The following is a 17,220-nucleotide window of genomic DNA, read 5'->3' as shown; positions in this document are numbered from 1 at the left end:
AGGTTTGCTAGTTTAATTTTTAGGAGAAAGGCAAGGACGAAAAGACCCGAAAGACCATCACGGGGAATGACTGATGACGAAGCTCTCACCCTCGGGGTGTCAAGGGGCCCTTTACTTCCAGCCTAGGCATCTCGCAGGGGGGAAATCCTCCCTTGGGCTGTGCCGGAGCAGCATCCTCTCGCCAGAGGCTCCCGCCGGGCTGACTTCAGCGAGCCCGAGTCGGGGCTGGCTCCGTCCCCGGGTGCCCCCGGGGTGCCCTCCCTCCCCTTCCTGTCCCCTTGTCCGCTCGCCTCCCACCGCTCGGACCGTCACCCTTGCAGCCCGAGGAGGGTGCTCAGCGGGAAGGGGGGGTCACTGAGAGGGGCACGGCCGGGGGCACGGCCGGGGCGGGGGCGGGGGCGGTGGCGGGGGCGGTGCGGTGCGGTGCGGTGCGGGCGGCGCCGCCCGGCACATATAAGCGCGGCGCGGCGCGGCGGGGCCCCGGCGCCGGTGCTGCTGCCGGTACCGTCCTTCCCCGCCAGCTCCCTCCGGGCTGCCCGTCCATCCCTCCGACTGCCCGTCCCCCTCTCCATCCCCGCCCGCTTTTTTTTCTCGCCGTCCGCGGGCTCGAGCCCCCCACGCCGCTGCCACCCTGAAGTTTCTGGCGGTGCTGCTGGCGGCGGGCATGCTGGCTTTCCTGGGGGCCATCATCTGCATCATCGCCAGCGTCCACCCGGCCGGCACCGCCGCGCCCGCCGCCGCCGCCGACAATGACTCGGCCGCCGCTGCCCTCCTGCCCGCCGCCGACAAGGGGCTGGGAGCGCTGCACGGCCCCGCCGAGGCTCTGGCCAGCGCCGGGCCGCGCCTGCCGGGGGGGCCGCCGCTCTTCAGCCGCTTCGTCTGCACGCCGCTGAGCACCGAGTGCCCGGCCACCGGCACCGGCAGCGCCGCCGGCAGCGCCGCCGGCCCCGAGGAGCTGCTGGCGCTGCGGAGCGCGGCGGCCCAGCTGCGCCGCACGGCGCTGGAGCAGAAGGAGCGGATCCGCATGGACCAGGAGACCATCCGGGAGCTCACCGGCAAGCTCAGCCGCTGCGAGGGCGGCCTGCGGAGCCCCCCCGCCGCCGCGCCCCCCGCCGCCGCCGGGCTCCGCGCCGCCCCGCACCCCGGCACCATGGGCCATCCCCCCGACGAGCCGCCCGCCGTGCGGGAGCTGGAGGAGGCTGTCCGCACCCTCCAGGACCGAATCGACCGGATAGAGGTGCGAGGGATGCTCCTGGGGATCTGGGAGGGATTCTCGCAGGGGATGGTGCTTCCAGGGAAAGATGCTCCTGGGGGGTCTGTGAGGGATGCTCCCGGGGGATGTTGCTCCTGGGGTGATGCTCCCACACGTGCCATTCCCCAGGCCTGCAGCCACATGCACCCCGAACCAGCTCGTCCCCCTCATGAGGCTTCAGGAAGGTTGTCCTTGCCTTGCTCTTTCCTGAGATCTCTGCCCAGGGGCAAGGGAGCCCTCCTCTTGAGCCCCCCTCTCTTCCCTCCATGCAGGGTAGTCCCAAAGCACCAGGGCTGCCCCACTTTCCCCCCAGTCTGCACCCAGGCAGGGTACCTTGCTTGCCCCATAGCACCTGCCCAGGACTCCTCCAGAGCAGGTTGGCAGCTCAGGGCCAGATGCTGCCCTTTGGCAAAAAGGTAAATCCCATCTGATGCCTCCATGGCTATGAATGGGATGTCTCACGAAGTGAAGTGCAGTGAAGTGAGCCTGGCACCCTTTTCCCACATGGTCCACAGGAGCTGGAGAGAGAAGGGCACAGCTGGAGTCATTAGCTGTGCCCATTCCTGTGGCACTGGGCTGTTGGCACTTGGGATGCAGACCCCTGGTCCCCACTCTGCAGCAGATGCACAGCGTGTGCTGGGCAGGCTCAGCCCTGGCTCAGCCACAAGCCAGTGGCACCAAAGGCTGTCCCGTGATGCCTGTCATGGGGCACATCACAGAGTGCAGATGAGTGTTGATTTATTTGGGCTGATATGGGCTCAGCAGTCCCATGGCCCTTGGCAGACTTTGCAGGATATGGCTGTGGCAATGGTTTTGGCATGTAAGAGCTGCCAGAGGAGAGTTGTCTGTTCTCCCTGTGGGAATTGCTCCAGGCAGGGATTGTTCCCTGAGGTCTGTCAGGTGTCAGAGCCACCTGCAAGGAGCCTCCTGCAAGTCCTCAACGTTCTCATCTTCCTGTTCAGTTCCCTGTTGCCCTCTCCCCTCTTGCCTGGAGTGTGGAGCTAGGAGGGAGGTCATGCACCACCCCAAGGGGTCCCTCTCCTCAGCTTTGCCCTTCTGCCCCCCTCCCTGCAGCCACGTGGGCACAGCAGCAGCAGGCAACACATGGGAAATTCAGAGCCACTGAGGTCACAGGCTGAGAAATGAGACTGGGAGAGAGGGTTATTGTAATGGATGGAGATATGAACAGGAATAGAAACAGAGAAAGGCGAATAAACACATGCACACAAGAAGGAAAAGAGGTGGAAGAGCAGAGGAAGCACCTGTGAGCTGCCAGGGTGGGATGTGCAGCCTGTCTGACATGTTGCCCAGAGCCAAATGCAGCCAAAGGGAGGGACAGATCCCCTCCCCCCAGAAAACCCCCTGCAGCTCCAAACAAATGATTTTCCATCAGTGGAAAAACGCAGCAGGTATGCTCACCCAGAAATAAAGCGGGGAAATAAGTCCCTGCACACGTATACCAGGTGATGCACAGTGGGATGGTGCCCAGCATATCAGTTTAGATCTTGCGGAGCATCAGGCCATAGAGCCATGCTCTCCCCCTTCTCCGAGGGGCAGCACCACCCATGAGCTGCCCTGCGCCCTCTCCTGGGGTCTCTGATGATGGTGGGAGGTTTGGGGTGGAGGAGGAGGGTGAAGCTCACAAGGGCTGGAGCAGGCCCTCACACGCGTCTGGGGAGCCTGAAGTGATGCTGGGACGAGGCTCCTGCACACACTGATGAGGAAGCCAAGTGACACATGACAAAACATGTTCAGCTTTGTGTTGCCAGGGGTCTGAGGGTCCCAATTATACTCTGCAGGGGAGACACAGCAGCCTCAGTGAGCCCTGCCAGGTGAGGAAATAGGGCACTGTGTTGCAGGTGGGCTTGCTCCTGCCTGGTGAAAAGTGTCACCCGTGTGCATCACACCCCTGTGATGGCTGCAGCCCGGCCAGCTGAGCCTCCTGGTCACACCTCAGCCATCCAGTGATGGTTGCCTGTGGCCTCCCTCTCCGAATTGCCTCGCACCCCACCCCAGGAGCAGGCACCTAAAACTTCATGGTGGGGTACCTGCACTCTTCTGTCCCACATGGCTCTACCTGTCAGCCCTGGGAGCCTTCCTGGGGTACCCCATGACATGGGAGGCACTCTCAACCTCCACAGCTATCCTGGATGGTGGCAATGATCATCCCAAAAGGTGACCTGGATGGGGACAGTCCCGGGGTGGCCCCCATGTGCTGGAGACTCTGAAAAATCCACTGGGAAGGAGAGGAAATGCTGCCAAGTCTGTGGTGGCTTAGCCTCAGAAGAGAGTTGATACAAAATGCCATGAGCTGCACTGGGAAGGCTGCATCCCAGGGAGTCTCCAGGCAGGTTTGCCAGCAGGGATTACAGCTGGATGCTTCAGAGCAGGGACTGCGGGGAGGGGGCTGGTGGAAGATTGCTGATCTAATCTGGGCACTCTCAGCCCCGTCTGTAAGGCATAACAAGATTTATTCGTGTACTGAAAAACCTATTAAGGCATTTGTTTCTTAATTTTGTCAGCATGGCAGAAGGATTTCCCAGGGGAGGATGCAGGGAGGGCCCCCACGGTCTCGCTCTTTGTCCCCTGTCATTTCTGTGGGGCTGGGCTAGCATCAGCATAGCATTCCCACATCTTCCCTCACCTCTTCCTAATGCCACCCAAGGCACTGATCATCCTTTCCTCATGCACAGCAGCCTAGTTAGGCTTTTTCATCCTGGTTTTGAGGGTCCCCCCCTTTCTCTCAGCACGTGCTCATGTCTGTACACTCAGGTGCATCTTGGAACACAGAGCCGAGAGATCCAGGTGCTCCTTTTCCACGCTTCTGGTTATTGCTGCAAATGGAAAGGGAGCAGGGAGAGAATCACCTTGGCTGTCTGGGCTGTGCTGAGATGCAGATGCCCCCCTTCTCCCCATCATCCCTTGCAGGAGAGCAGAGCAGGAGAGGGGACAGCCTGATGGGCTGGGGGGACCTGGTGGAATTGCAACAGCCTGCTTGCTCCTCAGCTGGTACGTGGCTGTGCCATTGTGGCTGGTGACCTGGCTGCTGGCAGGGAACCCTCGGGTAAGGGAATGGGAATGGTAGTGACCTAGCTGCTTCCCTCCTGTCTGCATCTCCAGCAGTGTGGGGATGTAAATACCCAAATTGTGACAGTCCCAGGCCCCCCTGAGTGAGGTTTTAGGGGGACAGGATCAACAGTGAGCTCTTCCCTTGTGAGGAAGGGGGAAAAGCTGATGCATCCCTGTTTGTCTTCTACTCCAGTCCCTGCTGGAGTTTAATGATCCCCAAGGTCCTGCCTGGGTTAAAAGAGGTGGCAGGGTCCAAGAAACCTCGGTGCAGCAGGTGTGCTGTCCTGCAGCAGTGAGCATCCCAGGGTGGCAGCCACTGAGGAGTTTTGTGCAGGCTGGAAGGATTCATGGGTCAAGGAACAGAATGGGTCTGCTGTGTGCACGCACCCAGCTGAGCATCATGATCCCTGGGATGTGCCGGGGCTGCATCCTGCAGGTCATGTTCCATGCTCCTGCCTGCCCTGCCCCAGCAGCCAAGGTGTGCTGGTGGCTGAGAGGGAGCAGCAGCGCCCAGATTTTACCAGATTTTACCAGATTTTAATGCCAGTGCATTAGTAAATGAGGCTCTGATCTCCTTATGTAAATCAAAGTGCATTTGCTGACTGAGGGCTCCAGCCCCAGTGGCACACTCTGGCATGGCTGCCACAGCCCCCTGCCCCCACCTCCCCCTCCCCACCCCCTGCCAGCCGCTGACATTCAACGTGATTAATATTACCTGGCATCTTTCAATCTCTTTTGCTGGTTCTGGTGGCCAAAAAGCGTGGAACAAGCCTCCCCCACACCCGCTGCCCACTCCCCTGCTGCCTGTGCGGCGGCAGATGGAAAGCCGGGTGCCTGCCGAACAGCCAGGGAGAAGGCGCTTCCCCCCCTCCCCTCCCCAAAGGTCACCAGTAATTAACAGCTGCACATCAACCATTAATAGTTTTGCAAATGATTTGCCTTGTGAGAAAGATGCTCGAGCAGCAGCTCAGAGATGGGGATCATGGCTTGGGGATGCAGCCCAGCCTGGCATCCAGCACAACTTGGTTGCATGGAGTAAAATGGGGACTTCAGTCATTGTCTGGCTGCAGGGATATGGATGGTGTTTGCTGGGATGGCCCTGAAGCTCTGCCAGATGATGGTACTGGCTACAACCACTTTCCAGAAGGAACATGAGGTCAGCAATGGTTCAATTGACCATGTGGCTCTGGCTATTGGTGCCCTGGCTGCCAACTTGGAAGGATCAGCAAGAGCTGGAGAGAGGGCTGGATGGACAAAAACTCAGGAAGGGGGAAGAAATTGAATGAAAGGGGAAAGACACTGTGTGTGTGTGCACAGAGGGAAGCATCAGGAAGAGACGCTCTGAAGTCAGAGAAATGAAAAAGCCATAGGGAGAAAAGTTACAGAGGGAAGAAAATAGCAGCAGGGAGAAAAGCAGGAGGAAGAGGGGGGTAAAAAAAAAGTACCCAGTCACTACTGACTAATGTAGGGCAGGCTATCAGGGGCTAGTGAGAGTGACAAAATTTCCCAGCCTTTTCTTTTTTCGTCATTAACAGATGGAGCCGTGCATGAAAGCAGGGACGTAGGCTCCAAACCCGCAGCTCGAGCAATCAAAGCGTGCGGCAGACAGGAGCGTGCCAGCCTCCGCGGTAGCCAGGCGGCCTGAAAGGATGAGAAAAGCTCTTGGAGCACACGGGATGTGGCCACAGAGGCAAAGGCAACATCATCCCACCTGTGCTGCCTCCTGCCAATGCAGCCAGCTCAGCTTGGGTAGAAACGCAGGCAGCCTCAGGTGGGAATTATCCCTGCCAGGGGGATGAGAATTAACCTTTCCACTTCCCTTCCCTCCTGCCATCTCCACCCTGCCTTTCATCCAGTGGATCCCCAAGACCCCTTCCAAAAAAAAAAAAAAAAAAAAAAAAAGGCAAAAGAGCCCCTTTCCTATTGTCTAATCCCTCCATTTTGCAAAGACCAAAGGTAGGATGCTCTTTTTTCCCTTCCCAGAGAGGTTTTGCTCACTGCCAGAGCGTCCTCAGTGCTGCCGGAGCAAGCTGGCAGCGAGAGCTGGCATTAGGTCAGGGCTGGCAGATGTCCCCAGCACAACCTCTCCTTTCTTGATGGGTTTTGCTTTTCCAGGTTGGTTTTCCCCACAGAACCTGTGGGTTTGCCCTGGCAGACCCTGCTGGCAGCTCTTGCAGACCTTGGGGCATAACAACTTCCGTTTTATTTGTAGCCTGAGCATGTTGCTGCCCAGAGTGGGTACATTTGTGCTCACACCAATGCCATCTTCTTGCTTTTCCTCTCCCTGCTGTTCCCATCCGCCAAGGTTGCATCCTGCCTAGCCAAACCTGACTTTCTTCCAGCCTTCCCCTCCCTCTGTTGTTTATGATGGATAGCAAAGATTAGGAGTGACATAGGCAGGCATCCCTCCCCTTCAGCTTTGTGTGCATGATTATCAGGTCCTGTCCAGCCTGGAGAAGCTGGATGTAAGGAAGAAGAAAAAGCAGGAAGCTACAATCACAGATAAGCATGCTGACCACCTCCAGGCCAGCTCTGAGGCTGGAGGGAGGCTGTTCAGATCAACAGGGATGGTATCCCCCCTGTTCTGCCAGCACAAGCCATGAGAATATCCAGGGCTGAAGTAGTAGTAGTCTCCAAGGCTGCTCCAGCACCTCTGGGAAGGTCTGGCAACACAGAGAAGGTGGTCGTCATCTTTCAGAGCCCATGGCAGAGACACTAGTGTGCTAAGAACACGGGGAAAGAAGAGGGTTCCTATTTACAGGGAAACCCCAAGAGAATGGCAAAGGGTCACCTTCTCCTTTCCAGACTGCTTTTCTTCCAGCTGGGGTGGGGTCTCCCAGTAAGGTGGGATCTGGCGTCTTTGCAGTGTGCAGTAGCAGCTGGGAGCATCTTCACCAGCTGCCGTGTTGGATTTGCCATGGGAAGAGTTTTGGTCTGAGTGTTAACCCTGATGGGACAAGACAGGCTTGATGTCCCCAGGTGATGGTTCGTGCCTTGAGGACCAGAGACACAACAGCCTGGCACAAGTCCCACTTCTCCCTGGCATCCTGTTGGCCTGGGAGAGGTTGGCTTATGGAGAGCTACCTGGCACACGTGCACACACCCCCACACTCTGGCTGAGCTGGGCTAAGAGGATTACAGCCCCATTAGTGATGTTAATGTGCTGGCTACAGGTAAGCAGCCTCACGAGCAGCAGGAGTGGCCGGGAGCTCTGAGGTCCTTCCCGCATCATTTCCTCATCGTGGGAGGCTGCCTGCAGGAGCAGAGCCAAGGGATGACCCAAACATCCCATCCTTGCTCTGCCTCTGAAGCAGCAGAAAGTCATTAAGAGCAGCCAAGCTTCGTTTCGCAGTAATGAACTCAATGGGGGCTCTGAGAGGGGAGGTACAAAGTCAGCCGGAGGCTCTTGGAGAAGACCCCAGTGCGGATATGGGACTGTCATCCCAGCACTACCTGTAGTGCTGCAGGCTGGGCATGTCCTTATTTAAACTCTTATAGAGACACTGTGCTGAATTTTCTCTTTTGTCCCTCCTGTTCCCTCCATCGTGTCTGCCACCAAATGCAGCAGGAGCTGCCAGCCCGCACCAATGGCTCAGCACCCACTGCCCCGGCACTTGCCCGTGATGCCCTCCACACCAAGATGGAGCAGCTGGAGGAGCAGCTCCTTTCCAAGATCCTGACCCTGCAGAAGGAGCGCCAAGCCGCCAGCACTGACCGCAGCCAGCAGCAGCACAACATCGAGAAGGAGCTGAACTCCCTCCAGAACCGGGTGACGGAGCTGGAGCACGGTGAGTCCTGCCCCGCGGGGATGGAGGTGGGGTGGGGGGTTCCTACCCCGAGGTACATCGCCAGGAGAGCCCCAGGACGGGTCACCCTCATCCCCGTTACAGGTGCTGACCTTCCTCTCTCCTCCCCACCCTTGTTATGTAGGACCACTGGGCTACAGCCCTCCTGATGCCTTCAAGGTGACCATCCCAGTGCAGAACAACTACATGTACGCCCGTATGAAGAAGAGCCTGCCGGAGCTCTACGCCTTCACCATCTGCATGTGGCTGAAGTCCAAGGCCCTGGCAGGAATTGGCACCCCGTTCTCCTACTCTGTCCAGAGCCAAGCCAACGAGATCGTGCTGTTGGAGTGGGGCTCCAACCCCCTGGAGCTGCTCATCAATGACAAGGTCAGCCCAGTTGCAGGAGGGGCAGGAGAGAAAACCCTGCCCTCATCTTCCCTGCTTCAGTCACCCTAGGAAATTATATTCCCGGGGTCACTGGTGTGGGGGAGCTGGGAGGAAGGGGCCCTAAGCTTGTGGTGGGAGGCAGGAGGATGGGGAGGATGGCTCTTTGGGGTGAGTTTTGAGAGGGAGAAGCAGCACATCTGGATGTCTGTAGATTTTGGGATGCCACCACCATGGGGGTGCACTGCTTGCTCTGTGAGGGGCTGGGGAGACCCTGGGGTTCCCCAGCAGTCCTACCAAGCACCGGGATCTTGCTCTTCTCTCAAAGGTTGCCCAGCTGCCACTGAGTCTGAAGGACAAGGCCTGGCACCACATCTGCGTGGCATGGACCACCCGGGATGGCAAGTGGTCGGCGTATCAGGATGGTGAACAGCGGGGTGCCGGCGAGAACCTGGCCTCCTGGCACGCCATCAGGCCTCAGGGTGTCATCATCCTGGGTCAGGAGCAGGTATGTTCCAGAGCTGCCAGTTAGCATCACTCTAGTGGGAGCTGGCTGGGGGGAAAAGCCCCTAAATGGGGTGAGGGCAGGGGGCAGCATGGGCAGGAGTGCTCAGCAGGGCGTTGGCTCTCCTGCCTGTTCATCTGACCTCCAGGCTGGCCATGTGTGCTCACTGCCTTCTCTTCCCTCTCCCTATCCCTTTGGCCTCCCTGCTTTGTCTTCTTGAATCTCTTCCATGCATCCATCCCTTCCCCTCCTTGCCATCAAGCACCTTGCTCTGCTTCTCCCCAAACCTCTCCCTCTCCCCCTTGCCCTGTTTGCCCACTGGATGCATGTTCCTCCTCTTCTCTCCATCCCTGTCCAATCACCTCTCCTGCTCTTTCCCAGGACACCCTGGGGGGCCGCTTTGATGCCACACAGGCCTTCGTGGGAGAGCTGGCACAGTTTGGTGTGTGGGACCACATGCTGGCACCAGCAGAGATCCTGGGCTTGGCTAACTGCAGCTCCCACCTCCAAGGGAATGTGATCCAGTGGGATGACCAGGCGGTGGAGGTCTTTGGAGGCGCCAGCAAGGCGGGCTTCGCTGCCTGCGAGGAAGGGAGGAAGGCATGAGTGGCCCCCAGCCCTCTCCCCAGCACCAAGGAGCCCGGTGGTAGCCCCAAAGCAGGGAGCCCCTTTCTCCCCTCCCAGACAGACCAGTAAGCCTTGCTGGGGCAATGCCTGAGCCCCTGTGCTGGTGCCCCAGGAGGGAGAGGGGCCCCTGGAAGCCTCCCTGTTGTCCCTGTGCTGGTGCTGTGGCTTGTCCTCGTTCCTGGCAGGCTGGCTCCTGAGTCTCATCTCGCCCCACTTCTGTTTTGGGTGGACCTCGCTGTACCTGCAGCTGTCCTTGGTACGGTGAGGGTCCTCACCTTGTCAGACCTAACAGGGAGTGGGAAGGAGAACGCCATCTACTTTGAGTGCAGTCCAGCCTCAGTGGGGTGCCAGGGTACAGGCATCACCTGAACACATCCCCTTTCCTTATTTATTTCTAGCAACTTCACTGTCTGGGTTTATGAGCCTGCATTCCAGGATCTCACCTCCAGCCCCATCCTTCTCCTGCTGCCCTGGTTTTTTAAATGTGGCCCCAGGGAAGCTGAGGGAGAATGGCAGAGAGTCAGTGGGACAGCACTTACCCCCCTGCATCCCTTTCCCTGCCTCTGTTGCCTGTTTGGGCAGGGCTGCTGGAGGGGAGCCAGGCTTCTGAGGCAGAGGGAAGGGAGCACTCCCCACCACCTCCAGGCTGGGGCATGGGTCAGCCACCAAGGGAATGGGGGGAAAGGGGCAAAGCATCTCCCCCAGCGCTGGCCGAGGGGGAAAGAGTGCAGCACTGCCAAGGGAGCAAAAGCAAGAAAAAGAGAGACAGAGGATGGTGGTGGTCAGAGGAGCCCTGCCATCCATCCCCCAGTCTTTTGGTACTGGATTGGGCTACTGCCCTTGGTTCCACCCCAGTCCCCTTCTTTTGCTGCTCCTTGCCAGGAACAGGGCTGCCACTGGCCTTGGAAGTGGGAGGGTGAGAGAGCGGGCTGGTGTTTTCCCTGTGGAGTGCCTGAGAATACGCTGTTTCCACATTGTGTGGTCACCAACATCTCGATATGTGAGTGTGTGTATGTGCACGTGTGTGTGTCTGGGGGTGGGGTGGGAGGGTTATTTCGGGGCTCTCATGGTTGCTCAATGCAGTGTTCAGCTTCCAGTGTTCCCCCCTACCCCAAGTCCCACTTTGGGTGACAGCTGCCCCCACCCCTGGGGGAGGCGAAGCTGGCAGAAGCGACAGCCCTGCCACCCCGCATCCCCCCGCCCAGGGTCTCTGCCAGTGCTGAGATGCTGGGGTGGCTCAGCCCACTGGTGGGGGACATGGTGGGGATGGGGAGCAGCCCTTGTGCCAAGTGGGAACACTGTGACCTTCGTGCACCCTGAGGAGCTGCCCCCTCTCCCTCGCTCGCTCGCGCGCTTTCTCTAATGCACGTTTGTGAAAAGGGCCCCTGACGTGCAGCCGTGTTGGGACATTTCTTTTGTAAAGCTGATGGTGAACAATAAACGTGATGTTTTCTGTTCGAGCCTCCTGTGCAGCACGAGGTTGCTGGGGGGATGGAGGGGACTGGCCAGCCCAAGCTGAGGTGACCTTCCCCAGGGTGCTTAGGGTTGCATCACTGAAGGGAGTTCGCCAGGCTCATCGCTGACATTACAGGAGTATCATCACAAGGGTTTGGTATTGTTGCCCCGGGGGGGGCAGGGGGGTGGTGTCACAGTCTGGCCACCTCTGATCTACTCCACTGCAGAGCAGTATGGGGTACAGGCTGCTGTTGTGGGGCATGAGGGCTGGGGAAACACCTCTGATGGGGGAGGAGGAACCCTCATCCTGACAACAGGGAAGCAGAAGCGAGTGAGAAATCGTGGCCTCTGAGATAGCAAGGAACTCACATTGAGTATAAATCTAATTAAGTACTAGTAATGAGTTTCTGATCTAGCTAGGCACACAATGGTTCAGGCATGGCTCTTGGAGCTCCTATTGTAGAACAATTTGTGACCAGGTCTGCATGGTGCTTTTGCCCCTCAGTGGGTCCTGCTCCTCCTAGGAAAGGCACAGCCTCATCAATAGTTGGGGAAAACAGAGCACAAAGCCAGAGGACTGAGTTTTCCCCATTGCTGGCATGCTGGTGGGATCTCCTCTCCGAGTCAGAGCTGGCCCCCCCACTTCTGCTTCTGGAGGTTATTTAATGCCATAAAAGAAAGCCTGGCACTCCCACCTTCAGCACCTCTCCACAAAGTTGGGGGCTTTTTTTTAAGAAGAAGTATGTACTTCAGCTGGAGGCTCACACCCCCGTTACTGAGAGGAGAGGGTTCAACAGGTGACATCTGCTCATGCGCCCAAGTAACAGCAGCATAATTAAGAAGGACAACATTTTTAGAGGGAGAAATATTAAAAAACATTGCTGGGATCACAAACTCAGAGGTTAAATGGAGGGGAAACTGGTCCAGAAGCCCCTTCCATCAAAACTGCAGAAGCACTGTGAGAGGGCTCTTGGGGCTTCTGGCCAAGGCAGGAGAAATATAAGAGGATGAACAAGGATGGAAACAGCCTGGCTGCTGATGTAGGCTATTGGCATAACACCTATCTCCTCCGGAGTCCGGAAACCCAGCCCACATTGAAATTGTGTGTAAATCCTCTCCAGAAAAGCAGAAACAAAGGGGATGCCAGGAGATGCTTGATCAGGGCCTTTGGTGCTGCCCTCCTCATCCCTGCCAAATGATGCTGGCATGATCCCCATCCAGCCATGCTCCTGGGATGTGGATCTGTCTCTTCTGGAACAGGAGAATGGGGGGAGCCCGACGGCACAGCTTCTGCAGGGTGAGCTCCTCTCCCCCAGAGGTTCACAGCCAGTTAGGCAGACCTAGGGACACACAGGAAAACTTGATAGAATTTTCCTAAACCTTTTAAAAGCTTCCAGCAAATTCCTATACATAAGGCTGTTCAGGAAACAAAGGCATTATGGAGAGATTAGAAACTGGTTGGGAGACACAAATGAAGAGTAGAAATAAATATTTGATCTCCATCCTGCCCTGGCTCTCTGCAGGAAGCAATGTCTGCTTCTTGCCTGTCTGAGGAGGAGAAGAGCAAGATGAGACCATTTCTTTTCGGTAAGCCGAGCCTTGCAAGAGCTGCAAACCTGCAACAGGGCTTAAAAGGTAGAGGAGATGACAAATCAATAGTGTTGCTGGCTGCAAGGAGTAATTACAATGACTTACACATATTGCTTGCTTCTAAATTAACCAGGAGCACTCAGGAGATGCCCCGCGTCTCTCTAAGGGCAGCTGGCTGGAAAACAACCTGTTGTGCACAGAAGAGATGAGGAACAACAAAGTCAGCCTTGGGGGGGAGAGGGGGGAAAGAGAAGGAAATTTTTAACAATGGTGCAGAGCAGAAGGCTTTGTGGTTGTGGTAGGTGCTTCAGCTGGTTGGTTGTGTTGTGTCTGGATGTCCAGGATGGGGGGAAAAGGTGGAGGGCACCCAAGAGGTGGGCAGTGCAGGGCAGGGGCACTGCTGGGCTATGGCAGTTCAGCAGGAGCTGGCACAAGAGGAGATGGTGTGGGAGACAGGCAGGTGTGATGGATGCCACCCACGTGCTCTCCTCTATCTCCCTGCCAAGGGGCTGTAAGCACACTTTGAGGAGAGGAAAGGGACTGCCATTTCCTTTCCTAATCTGCAGGACTCACCACTGCAGGGCTTTCTGCTACCAAGGGCTTAGCCAGACTCAAATACCACCCACCCCATACTCCCAAAAGGTTTTGTCCTGCAGTGAAGAAGACCAAGTCAAACATGGCAACAGGAAACCTTCAGGCCTGATGGCTATTAATTATTGTGTTTGAAAAGAAAACACTGACATTTCTGAACCCCTCTGGCCCTACCCCTCTTTCCAGAGGGCACCACTGGCCACGCAGGCTCTGCCCTCCCAGGGACATGGGCAATCCTGGGACCCCTGACCTCAGAGTGGGCTTTGGGGATCTCTTGTGCTCCTCAATACCTGCAACCTCAGCAAAGTTTGCATTTCATGGCTCCCTGCAGTGTGTCAGCCTCCTGGTGCCCTCAAACAAGGTCAAGCCAGCCCATAGTTGTCCCCAGGAGGTGGCTTCCAAAGCCCCCATTACCTGCTCTGCCCTAGCAATGGGGCACTGCCTAATTGCCTCCTTCCACATCCCTGTCCTGCTGGGAGCCTCCTGTGCTCCTTCCCAGAGCCAGGAAGGCTCATTAAGAGTTGTGTAGTGCTTGCACAGGGAACGCGCCATGATTCCGGAGCATCTGGCACAGGAACAGCCCCCGCACGGCTGCCAGTGCTGCGGCACAGACCTTACTAACAGTAGCTGTCGTTACTAGAGGTAGTAGCTACAGCATCACGTGTGTTTCCCAGCAGAGATGGGGATCCAGCTATCCCAAAGCAAGCTGCCCTGTTCTCTGGCACAGAGGCTGAGCTGCTTCTGGCTGCCACCCATTCCTGCACACCAGCATCCTCATCTCTGCCTTCCCTCAGCTCAGCGTGGTGGGGGTTCTGATCCCAGCAAAATGTGGCTTCAGCATTCCCACGGGGCATCCTGAGCGATCCTCCTGCCTCCAGAGAGCTGCATCCACACCATCCTTGGGCAGCTGCAGGGCGGACCTCAGTGTGACCCAAGTCCCCAGCCTTGGCCCTCTGTTACTACCCAAGGTGGTGTGAGTGGTGCCCAGTCCCTGGGCTGTGGCTGACAGGCTAGACAGCAAGCTCCAGCCTCCCTGCTTTATCACAAAGATAAAGAGGAGATGGGGCATGGCAGAGCCTGTGCCCACAGGGACAACAGGGAAGTCCCAAAACCTGGCCAGAAGCAGGTAAGAAAAGAGAGAAAGAAAAGAAAGCTGTCCTCCACCTGATGAAGAGTCAGCCTGCTGTCTGGTCAATGAAGATGGCTAAAAGAAAGCACGAGGCAATATATTTATTCCATATATGTATATTTTGCAGTCATTGGTTACTTTTCTGTGTTCAGCTAAGGAGTACAACATGCCCTCACATCAGGAGGCAAATTGCACTTTGTTTCAATGCATTTCACTGTGGCTGCTGAAAACAAAGGGATGAAAGAGTTTCTACCTCTGATTAGTGGCAAATAAGGTATGAGCAGCCGGAGCAAAGCAACAATTCCAGCTCCCTACAGATCCACAGGGGTGAATTGGACCCTTGCTCTGGACTTGCTTTCACCTAAGAAGGGCACCTGATCACTTGGTATTGAAAACTAAAGACCAGGTGACGTGCTGTCTCTGCTGTCAGAGCCAGCAGCAAAAGGACCAGTACACACAACCTTTGTTGGCTCAACAGGGCTCTGACTGGCTTGCTGAGTTATACAGAGGCAGCCTCTGGAAACCCTGCACTTGAGGGTCCAGAAACCAACTGCTCACATTTTGTTAAGGCACGGTAGATGGAGGCAGGCCAGCAGAACGCTCTCCTTCTTAATGAGGCATCTCTATCTTGCAGCCCCGCTGTATCACCCACCACAATCACAAAAACATTGTTTTTCCTATCTTTGGGCAGGGTTTTTTTTGGCCATTTTCCCTTAGATTCTCACCTCGGAGCCACTGATGAATAATCCTCACAAGCAGTCCCAGCATTCCCCGAGGGAAATGCTCCCTGGGGTCACAATGATCAGAACCAAAACACGTTTAATCGAACCCAGACTCAGACAAGTGTGCTCCCCCCTGCCCCACGCACAGAGGCACATGCACACAAACACACCAGCTCACACTCGCTGCTTGGTAGTAAAAGTGGGTGAATTACACAGGGATTAAAGCATTAAAAAAAACACAGCAAGAATACAGTGCTTGAAAGTGCCGTGTCCCCGGAGAGATTAGAGTAGCTGCCTGGAGATAAAGTAATGATGATGGAAAGATCTTCTTCCTCGCAGAGATTCTCTTCCTAATTATCTTGTCTGCAAAGAAAAAATGATGATCTCCCAGCTTTTATCTGTCTCTTGACAATTTTAGCTCTGTGCCTGCCTCATTGCAAGAGGCCCAAAAGAGGAAGGAGAGGGAATTAGCCCAGGAGGCAGGAATGGTAGGAGAACGAGCGGCACAGGAGGCAGTGCCTCATTTTTGTCACCACCAGCAGTGACAGAAAAGGAAAAGATGAATGATCACTGCAGCTTTGTCTTTCCAAACCCAAAGGCAGCTTCCCTGCCTCCAGCACTGCTCTGTCAGGCAAAGGACAGCCAGGAGGTTGGATTCACTGCTGAACCTGTTAAAGAGATAACAAGGTGTTCTCCCTGTAATCACAGGGCAGAGCTTCATGCTAGGGAAGAGGACTCCTGAGCTGGCAGGGACAGGAGAGCGCCTAGATTGTTCCTCCCCCACTCTTTTCCTTCTCAAACAGCTGGAAAGAAAATTCTTCTTTCGGCAGACAGCGAGCAGCAAGAATGTTTCAAACACACGCCAGCCAGAAGGACCACGTGAAAAATAGACCCATGAGCCACTCTGCAACACAAGGATGGCGACTGATGGAAACCCAGGCAGCACACCCAGCAGCTGGGGCTTTGCACAGAAGTCTTTCCCTTGGCGTTATCCTGGAGCTTGCTGATCTCCATCTCTGTTAATTTAAGATGAATACAACCCTGGACCTCCCTGAAAGCTGTTTAAACCCTGGTTTAGAGGCTTATTTGGCTAGCAGGGCACGGAGACAACAGAGGTTTTGTAGCAAGCCCAGAGCCAAGAAGAACCTCAAAACAAACATACATTACAAGCACAAAGCTATGGAGGGCGGGAGGGGATTTTCTCAGTGGGGATGGAGGCTGGTGCTATAGGAGCTGTTTGCAAACTCATGATTCATCCCCTCAGTCTCACTTTCTTCTTCTTTACACTCCCATTGACGTGCAAATGTGAGCTGTTGCCTCTCCCACAAAATGAGAACTGTGTCCAGTTCTGGAGCCCCCAGTTCAGGAAGGACATTGAGGTGCTGGGGCATGTCCAGAGAGGGGCAATGGAGCTAGTGAAGGGTCTGGAGCACAAGTCCTGTGCAATTGAGGGAGCTGGGATTGTTTAGCCTGGAGAGGAGGAGGCTCAGGCGAGACCTGATCACTCTCCAGTCCCCTGAAAGGAGGCTGTGGCCAGGTGGAGGTCAGCTTCTTTCTCCCAAGCAACCCGACAGGACAAGGGAACAGAGCCTTAAGCTGCACCGGGGAGGTTCGGGTTGGACATTAGGAGGAATTTCTTCACAGAAAGGGTGATTGGGCATTGGGATGGGCTGCCCAGGGAGGTGGTGGAGTCACCGTCCCTGGAGGCGTTTAAGGGAAGACTGGACGTGGCACTCAGTGCCATGGCCTGGCTGCCAAGGCGGTGTTCGGTCAGAGGCTGCACTCCACGATCTCAGAGGGCTTTTTAAACATGATTCTGTGATTAAAGAAAAAACCAAAATTGCCCCAAATCGCTTCTTGTTCTTATATTTATCCTTGTTGTTTAAAAGAAAAAATATGTAGAACCAGGCCCCTAAGGGGTTTTAGGTCAGGAAAACATCAGGCTGGGGGGCGGCGGGGCGGCTCTGAGGCCGGGCCCGCACAGCACAGGCGCTCCGCGGCCACCCCACCGCCGCCAGCGCCCCAAGGCCCCGCGCGGCGGCCGGCAGGGAGGCAGCCAATCAGACGCGCCGAGCGGCGCGCTCCGTCCAATGGACGCCGAGGTGGGC

General features: G+C 56.4%; 1 protein-coding gene across 1 annotated transcript; it reads left to right on the top strand.

Annotated features, from left to right (window-relative positions):
• The first annotated feature begins 463 nt into the window (after positions 1 to 463).
• Positions 464 to 11,085, top strand: NPTXR (neuronal pentraxin receptor). Its single transcript, XM_048300054.1, has 5 exons — positions 464 to 1,237; positions 7,887 to 8,109; positions 8,252 to 8,496; positions 8,822 to 9,001; positions 9,380 to 11,085. The coding sequence occupies exons 1-5, from the start codon at positions 665 to 667 to the stop codon at positions 9,602 to 9,604; spliced, it is 1,446 nt and encodes a 481-aa protein (XP_048156011.1). The 5' UTR covers positions 464 to 664; the 3' UTR covers positions 9,605 to 11,085.
• The last annotated feature ends 6,135 nt before the right edge of the window (positions 11,086 to 17,220 follow it).

The sequence above is a fragment of the Corvus hawaiiensis genome, chromosome 4, assembly GCF_020740725.1.
Source record: "Corvus hawaiiensis isolate bCorHaw1 chromosome 4, bCorHaw1.pri.cur, whole genome shotgun sequence".
In the NCBI taxonomy this organism is placed as follows: domain Eukaryota; kingdom Metazoa; phylum Chordata; class Aves; order Passeriformes; family Corvidae; genus Corvus; species Corvus hawaiiensis.
This window is presented reverse-complemented; position numbering and strand designations above follow the sequence as displayed.